The sequence below is a fragment of the Aythya fuligula genome, chromosome Z, assembly GCF_009819795.1.
Source record: "Aythya fuligula isolate bAytFul2 chromosome Z, bAytFul2.pri, whole genome shotgun sequence".
Taxonomy (NCBI): Eukaryota; Metazoa; Chordata; class Aves; order Anseriformes; family Anatidae; genus Aythya; species Aythya fuligula.
In genome coordinates, this window is record NC_045593.1 from 36,926,819 (window position 1) to 36,936,269 (window position 9,451).

Consider the following 9,451-nt stretch of genomic DNA (forward strand, 5'->3'; position numbering starts at 1 on the left):
TTCTGTTGTGCAATTCCACATACATCAGCATAAAAGCTTAAAATCTGCAGAAGAGGAAGAAGAGGAAAACAATGGTTCAAGAGGAAGTGATTCAGGAGTCAGCATACCATGTTGTATATATGTATGTATATATGAAACCCTTAACCATACTAGCGGGATAGCTGAATGTTTCTGTTCAGCACAGAAATAATCACTGAAGTAAAACATTTCATTCCTGTTATATTAATATGGATATGGATGTACTGGACAGTAGGAGTAACTAATTATACTAAGTTTAAAAAAAAAAATAAAAATCCGTCATTCCTTGTCTACCTATTTACTTCTTATCTTCTAAGAATCTTTGTTAGTCCTACAAAACGTTAACAAATGGTCCACCCTAGTCGCATGGCTGTTGTGACTACCAGTTATCAGAGGGCAAGCAACACCATCCCAAAACACATGAAATTCCCCCTCACTTCTGAAGTTTCCATAGCAGACCAGATTTCACCGTGGCAGGAATTAATTCTTTTCTAGGGGGGGAAAGTCTTCAATAGATTGAGAAAACTGATTGGGATTGTTTAACATGAGAACAAAATAGTCTCTGAATCAGATTCCAAAATAGTGACAACCAGTGGAGGTGGTAATTATCATTTTGGTGAAAACAGCATTATGCAGTACTGCAGCAGATTACGGTTTCCATTTTTTTTTTCTTCCCAAGCCACAACTTTCTCCTCAATAAAAACATTTGGATTGGAAGACTTGCTTTTGCCTTTCAGGTGTCATGTATCCAATTCAATAATATTCTACAGCTTACAATTTAATAGGCTTTTTTAAGCAAAAGACATAAATTAAACATATTAAAAGAATGATATCTTCTACATTTGTATGACACATATGTAAAGGAGTATGTGTCATGACAAGAAGGAAAGTTTAAACAATTATGTAAAATTTGAAATATCTCCTTTTGAATGCTGCACACATTACTAAAAAGAATGCAGAATCCTTACAAAAGGCTATAGTATGAAGGATGGTGGGAGGGAACAGCCAAGAATTCTTCAAATTATCTCTGTGGAATATTAACAAATCACAAACTTAAACAGTGGCTTTTTCTATGCATAATTCATAACCACAAACATATTTACAGGGTTTTTTGGAAGGCATATCTAGCATTTGAAATATTTTCATCTCTTCTACAAAAGTAACACTAGTGTTAACACTTTTAAAACTACCAGGCTTCCTCCCAATACCACATGGAAGAATAAATCCTATAAACCACAAATCTTCCCCTTTCTTCCCTCTTTCAATACTTTTATATATTGTGTAGATTGCAACTAAAAATAAGATACTCACATTTGAAATTACAGCCTGCTATTCTAACTGAAGATTTGTTCACTAACACTGTCCACACAAAGTCCATGTAACATCAACAGGACCCAATACATTTAAATTCACCAACAGTGTCAAGACATTCCACTTTATCAATTTTAGCCTGTTTTTACAATAGAAAGTCTACATCAGATAGTTAGATAAGTATTAAGGTCCATGTGAAAAGCAGGCTTAACTCAATATATTAGTGCACCAATTTTGACATGAGGAATACCTGAAATCCAATCTAGTAAGGTGATTAAATATTCATTTAACTTGAATAATATTGATGAACATACCGATTTAGGGGGTTTCACAACCACATAGATTCATAGAATCACAGAATATCCTGAGCTGGAAGAGACTCACAAAGATCATAGAGTCCAACTCCTGGCTCCACCCAGGACCACCCAAAAATCAGACCATGTGTCTGAGAGCATTGTCCAAATGCTTCTTGAACTCCAACAGTCTTGGTGTTGAGTCCACTGCCCTGGGCAGCCTGTCCCAGTGCCCGACCACCCTTTGGGTGCAGACCCTTTCCCTAACCCCCAGCCTGACCCTCCCCTGTCCCAGCTCCATGCCATTCCCTCGAGTCCTGTCACTGTCCCCAGAGAGCAGAGCTCAGCGCCTGCCCCTCCGCTCCCCTCCTGAGGGAGCTGCAGGCCGCCATGAGGCCTCCCCTCAGCCTGCTCCGAGCAAACCAAGGGTCCTCAGCTGTGCCTCATATGTCTTGTCTTCTACAACCTTCACCACCTTTGTTGTCCTCCTTTGGATGCTCTCTAATGTTTTTGTTCTTATATTCTTCTTATATTGTGGTGCCCAAAACTGCACACAGTATTCAAGGTAAGGCCACACCAATGCCTTGAACATAGACATATCCTTAAATCCTCGCTGACCCTGTGTTTGTCCTTCTAGAAAACAACACGTCTGTAAGGATTCAGTATGGTTTAGCATGATGCATTTTAGAATCATGGAATCATTAAGGTTGGAAAAGACCTCCAAGATCATCTGCTCCAACCATCCCCCTACCAGCAATGTCACCCACTAAACCACATCCCTAAGCACCACGTCCAACCTTTCACTGAACACCCCCAGGGACGGTGATGCCCCTGGACGGTGATGAACACCTCCCTGGGCAACCCATTCCAGTGCCTGACTGCTCTTTCTGAGAAAAAATGTCTCCTCATTGCCAATCTAAACTTCCCCAGGCACACCTTGAGTCCATTCCCTCTACTCCTATCACTAGTTACCTGTGATAAGAGGCCAACCCCCAGCTCCCCACACCTTCCTTTCAGGTAGTTGCAGGGAGCAATGAGGTCTCCCCTGAGCATCCTCTTCTCCAGACTGAACAAGTCCAATTCCCTCAGCCGTTCCTCACAGGCCTTGTGCTCCAGGCCCTTCACCAGCTTCATAGCCCTTCTCTGGACACGCTCCAGGGCCTCTATGTCCTTCTTGCAGTGAAGAGCCCCAAACTGAACACTGTAGTCGAGAGGCGGCCTCACCAGAGCTGAGTACAAGAGGATGATCACCTCCCTGGTCCTGCTGGCTGCATTATTCCTGATACAGGCCAGGATGCCATTGGCCTTCTTGGCCACCTGGGCACACTGCTGGCTCATGTTGAGGCAAGCATCAATCAGTACTCCCAGATCCCTTTCCTGTGCACAGCTTTCCAGCCACTCTGCCCCAAGCCTGTAGCACTGCCTGGGGTTGTTGTGGCCAAAGTGCTGGGCCTGGCACTTAGCCATGTTGAACCTCATCCCATTGACCCAACCTGTCCAGGTCCCTCTGCAGGACCTTCTTTCCCTCTGGCAGATCGACACTTCCCCCAGTTTGGTGTCATCTGCAAACTTACTGAGGGTGCACTCAATTCTGTCATCCAAGTCATCAATACAGATTTTAAAGAGGATGGGCCCCAACACTGACCACTGGATAACACCACTGGTGACCAGTCACCAACTGGATTTCACTCCATTCACCACTCTCTGGGCCCAACTGTCCAGACAGTTTTTAACCCAGCATAAACAACAACAGAAAAATTTAACACTATGACAGACATTTCACACTCTGTAGAAAGTACAGCTTGAAAATGAAGCCTTCACTCTTAAGATTTTTATTGCTGGACTTTGGAAAATCATAGAATCATAGAATCATAGAATATCCTGAGTTGGAAGGGACCCTTAAGGATCATCAAGTCCAACTCTCGACACCACACAGGTCTACCCAAAAGTTCAGACCATGTGCCTAAGTTCACAGTCCAATCTCTTCTTAAATTCAGACAGGCTCGGTGCAGTGACCACTTCCCTGGGGAGCCTGTTCCAGTGTGCAACCACCCTCTCTGTGAAGAACCCCCTCCTGACGTCCAGCCTAAATTTCCCCTGCCTCAGCTTAACCCCGTTCCCGCGGGTCCTGTCACTAGTGTTAATGGAGAAAAGGTCTCCTGCCTCTTGACAACCCCTTACGAGGAAGTTGTAGACTGCGATGAGGTCTCCCCTCAGCCTCCTCTTCTCCAGGCTGAACAGGCCCAGTGACCTCAGCCGTTCCTCGTACGTCTTCCCCTCAAGGCCTTTCACCATCTTCGTAGCCCTCCTCTGGACACTTTCCAACAGTTTCATGTCCTTTTTATACTGTGGTGCCCAGAACTGCACACAGTACTCGAGGTGAGGCCGCACCAGCGCAGAGTAGAGCGGGACAATCACCTCCCTTGACCTACTAGCGATGCCGTTCTTGATGCACCCCAGGTTGGAGGCGGTTGGAGCCGGAGCTCGCGCCGCGCCGGGCCGGCGGCTGAGATGGAGGCCGCCACGCTGAATTTACTGCGTATGTTTGATCAACTCGTGCGCCAGGCTGAAGTTTTAAGTGAAGGAAATGAATACCAATTTATTCAGCTAGCAAAGAACTTTGATGAATATCGGAGAAGACTGCAGAAAACAGAGCATGAGCTTGGCAGGTACAAGGATCTTCTGATGAAAACCGAAGCTGAATGTAGTGCTTTGGGTGTGAAGTTGAAACACGCTCGCAATCAAGTGGATGTGGAGATCAAACGCAGGCAAAAAGCTGAAATGGACTGTGAGAAGCTGGAGAGGCAAATACAACTGATTCGAGAGCTGCTCATGTGTGATGCATCGGGGAGTATTCAGCTAAGTGAAGAACAGAAGTCTGCCCTTGCCTTTCTTAACAGGCCACAGGTTTCTATGGGAGGTTCAGGCAACAAAAGGCTGTCTACAATTGATGAATCTGGCTCAATTCTGTCAGACATCAGCTTTGACAAGACCGATGATTCACTGGACTGGGTTTCCTCTATGGTGAAAGCTGTCAGACTGAAAAGGAGAGAAAAGCGGCGATCTTCTAGGCAGTACATTGAAGGCCCACCAGGTCCACAGAAGAAAATACGATCAACTGGCTCCACTGCAGACCAGGGAAATGAATCCATAGTAGCAAAGACAACTGTTATGGTCCCCAGTGATGGTGGCCCAATTGAAGCCATCTCTACCATCCAGACTGTGCCTTATAGCCTGAGAAGTCAGAGGAAGAGTGGTCCTTTGCAGCCTTGGAACAGTGATTCAAACTTGGGCAACAAGCAGCTGGAATCCAAATCAGAGAGTAATGGCTCTTGCACCCCCCAAAACAATGGGGGAGTGAGGCTGCATGAATTTGTTTCAAAAACGGTTATCAAGCCGGAATCGTGTGTTCCTTGTGGAAAGAGAATAAAGTTTGGAAAAATATCTCTGAAGTGCAGAAGCTGCCGTGTGGTTGCTCATCCAGAGTGTCGGGACCGCTGTCCCCTTCCCTGTATCCCCACCTTGACTGGCACTCCTGTCCAAATTGGGGAAGGGACCTTAATGGACTATGTTCCTTCTGCTCCTCCAATGATCCCTTCCATCATAGTGCACTGTGTTAATGAGATCGAGCAGCGAGGGCTACATGAGATGGGCCTTTACCGGATATCTGGCTGTGACAAGACAGTGAGAGAGCTGAAAGAGAAGTACCTGAGATCAAAAAACATTCCTTTGCTCAGTAAAGTAGATGATATCCATGCTATCTGCGGCCTTCTGAAAGACTTCCTACGCAGCTTGAAAATATTTACAGAAACTGAAGTTTGAAGTTTTCTGAGAAAGCCTATATAAAAAGGCCGTACTCTACCATGAAAAACTGAAAACACATCAAAACCAAATAGAGGTGGGGATAACTTGATGTAAAGGAATGGTATCAACGGTTCAATTTGCAGGATTCTTAGCTCCACCTAGTGGTCAGAATGGAAAACATTTTCCTATCCACCTCATATTTTCTATATAATTGCTATTCAAAGACATGACTCCCTAGAGTACAAATAAAGCAACAGACATCATTATATCAAAACAACACTGACAGTGGCACTTACAGCAGCAATAGTGAAGAAGCACCAGTAGCCTTCATATAATCAACAGCTCATGGACATTTGCTGTCACTGGAGCTATGTCAATATTTAGCATGGCTGTTTCCAAAGAACAGGACATTCTGACTGTTACCCTATTCATACTTCAAATAATACAAAAGATTCTTAGTAGGCAAAGATTGGCAGTGTTTGAGGGAACTACATGAATTTACATTGATGCAGATCTGGTCATTATGTTCTGCTTTATTTGCTGAAGCTTTGTTCTATATTGTGTTAGTTACTTGTGTAACATGCTTTCTTTGGATAAAAAGAAAGTCTTTCATGCATGCCACTCAAAGATCTATGCACTAATTCATTAGGTATTTACAGTTTCTTTTTTTTTTTCCAACCAGGCATGAATTTGGAACACAGAACATCAAGCAAAGTCAGTGACATGCTGTGGATAATTTTTTTTTTTTTTTTCTGTAGATATGTACAAATTCTATATTTACTCCAGAGTATGTAAAGAAAAGCACTCTTCTTAAAATTTTGGGGAATTACAATGGGACGGTACATATGGTAGCACAAACTGGATTCTTATTGTAAGTAATTCAGTTTGAATATTCTTGTGAACATAGTAATATGTAAGCTAAAATATCTTATCCCACGGTGCCATAAATTACTAAGGTTTGAAATACTTTGTTCTCTTCCAAAAAATAATGCTGTTCTCACACACATATATAGCTGAATTCATATACCCTGCATTTACACTATGACAGACAGAATACCTTCAGTAGTGATAGATCTCTATGAAACATTTTTAGTACTACAATAGCTTTTATGTTGTGATGTTTCTCAGGGTCTAGATGCTAAGCCACCAAAGAATGGGCAGCAGATTCAGGCTGAGTTACTAATTGTCTATGAAGGACAAAAACATAGATAAGTTATGATACTGACTTGCTTAGTTGTTTGCTCCAGAGAAGGGTAATTTTCTTCTAGTCTGTATGTGAAAGCAGATAACCTTTCCATGTTTCCCTGCTTGGTAATTCAATGTCAGATGAACATTGTGGCATAAGTGCTCTGCAATCTAATATGAGAGTATCAGGAGCAACCAATAGCATACCACAAGATACTTCAAAAAGCATTTTATTCACTATTATTTGAATAAGATTATTCTTTAATAGGATTACAGCTCAATGTACATTCTAGCTGCAAATATCACCATTTTCTTTCCTTGTGTGTGTTTTGTTTGTTTGTTTGTTTGTTTTATATTTTCTACTTAAAAACAGAAAAAAGCCAAGAGGAGAAAAACAGGACTAGATAGACACGGGTAGTGATAAGACTCTAGTAAGAGATTATCATGTGCTAATACACATACTTGTAGCAGTATGGAAAATATAGAAAATAATGTTTTTTAATACTTATTTTTTTCAAACTTGAGAAGAAAGAGTTTGCTAAACCTAAGCTGCACTTTCCCTAAGTACCTTTTTATTAGAATGCATTGTCATTAACACTGCTGTAATGATAGGCAGTTCTAAAAAAATTTCCTAAGTGTTTACAGTAAAAACAGTATACTTATAACAGGAATCACAGAACCATAGAATATCCACAGTTGGAAGGGACCCATGAGGATCACCGAGTTCAACTCCTGTCTCTACACAGTGCAACCAAAGAGTTAAACCATTATATCTAAGAGAACATTGTCCAAATGCTTCTTGAACACTGGCAGACCTAATGACATAATCAATGCCCTGGGGAGCCTGTCCCATTGCCCCAACACTCTCTCAGTGAAGAAAGAACATCCAAGCATCACTGCACTCCAACAAACACCTTAGAAGTTATATTTCTACAGACTGTCATAGAGCACATCACATTAGTCCATGCTTTCAGTTAAATCTAGTTACTCCAAGTCTGTCGTGCTTGTGTAACACACAAGCAAGGCTGAACAATTTACCACACAAACATAAACTGTTTCTGAACTAATTCATATAAATGTCTTTCACTGAGTGCTAACCACAGATTTATTCATGCTTTTATTTATTTGTAAGACAACATTTACTTTTGGACAATTGAAGGAAAATCTGTTGTTTGTGTGTGTTTGAATTATCTCAGATTGAAACAAAGTCTTAGCAGGGGTTTGCAGTGTTTCATGTATAAACCCACATAATAGTTCAATAAAGTCTGAAAACATTGTTATAGCAGAAAAGTTTTCCTGCTTGAGTCCTAAGCTTTCTGGTTAGTCAATAATAATGAACAATTACAGTACTTTGTTGTTTTTTCATCCTGAAATCTCCCTGTATGTTATAGAAAATATTATTTATACGATATTATTATCAGCATAGAGAGATTAAGGGGTTCATAGAAACAGAATCATAGAATATACCAAGTTGAAAGGGACCCACAAGGATCATTGAGCCCTGACTCCACACAGGACCACTCAGAAATCAAACCATTTGTCTCAAAGCATTGTCCAAATGCTTCTTGAACTCCAGCAGCATTGAGCTGTCACCACTGCCCTGGGCAGCCTGTCCCAGTGTCCGACCACCCTCTGGGTGCAGACCCTTTCCCTAACCCCCAGCCTGACCCTCCCCTGTCCCAGCTCCATGCCTTTCCCTCGGGTCCTGTCGCTGTCCCCAGAGAGCAGAGCTCAGCGCCTGCCCCTCCGCTCCCTTTGTACAAGCTAGTTTGAAACAGATGGGGAGAGGTAGAAATACAATGTCTATTTCCTGAAGAGATACGCATGACCAATATGCATATCAAGCATATCTGAACATTTCATAGCCAAATAATACTGAAATTATCATATGTCCATGCTGTCTCTATGTCATGTGATTTGTAATGAAATCCGGAGATAAGTGGAAACCTTTAACAAAGGCTAAGCAAAAAAAACAGAATGAGTGTGTGTGTGGGGGGGGGGGGGAAGGGGGGGAGAGGGGAGAGAGAGGAAGAGAGAGAGATACATGGAGAAAAGAGAACACAAACTTCTAAGGTCATGACTGAAACCACCACCCATGGTAAATTGCAAAGAACTCTGTTTATTTACTTTGGAAAGATGAAAGGCTGAGTCACTCCTGAGTCAGTGACATAAACCTTGGGTAAGGAGATATTCTACCTCATTCCTCACTCATCTGGTGCCAGAAATATGTTACAAGGTCACTTCCCCTAGCTTTCTCAAGCAGGAGATATAAAACTTGAACACAGAGGTGTCTGGGAAGGCTGCAGTCTTTTGTGTTCAGATGAAAACACCATTAACCTGAGAAAACAAAACAGCTGGGCAGTATTCAACTAGCTGTTTACCTGTGGAGCCCTGAAAGAGAAGCACTTCTGTAGTTGAATGGTCTCCTACAGGGTCAAATATTTTATGTCTACATACAAACCAGCCTCTGTACTCAGCCTATTCCTTTCACATCTGACCCCCCACCCTTTTTCCTGTAAATCACCTTAGTAAATTGAAAAGGAACTATGAAGGGGAAAATAAAACTGTATACACACCCATTTGATGTATTTACATATGCTCTGGAACATAAGGCCAAACTCCATTATTTTCACTGACTGATTATTTCTTCCCTTGAGGGAAAGGTCTCAGGTAGGTACTTCTGGATTAAAATTGCAATGGTGGACTAGTTCATTTATACAACATACTGCAAAGGTAAGTTGTGAATTTTTTTACAGACGGCTGAACTGTGTGGATGAGGCAGATCTACCTCACATCCCACACTTTGAACAGTGCTTTTCTGCTTCCACAGTAACTACACC

General features: G+C 42.1%; 1 protein-coding gene across 1 annotated transcript; it reads left to right on the forward strand.

Moving 5' to 3' along the window:
• The first annotated feature begins 4,133 nt into the window (after positions 1-4,133).
• Positions 4,134-5,444, forward strand: LOC116500556 (rac GTPase-activating protein 1-like). Its single transcript, XM_032205644.1, has one exon. It carries the CDS (start codon positions 4,134-4,136, stop codon positions 5,442-5,444), a length of 1,311 nt encoding a protein of 436 aa, XP_032061535.1.
• Positions 5,445-9,451: the final 4,007 nt, after the last annotated feature.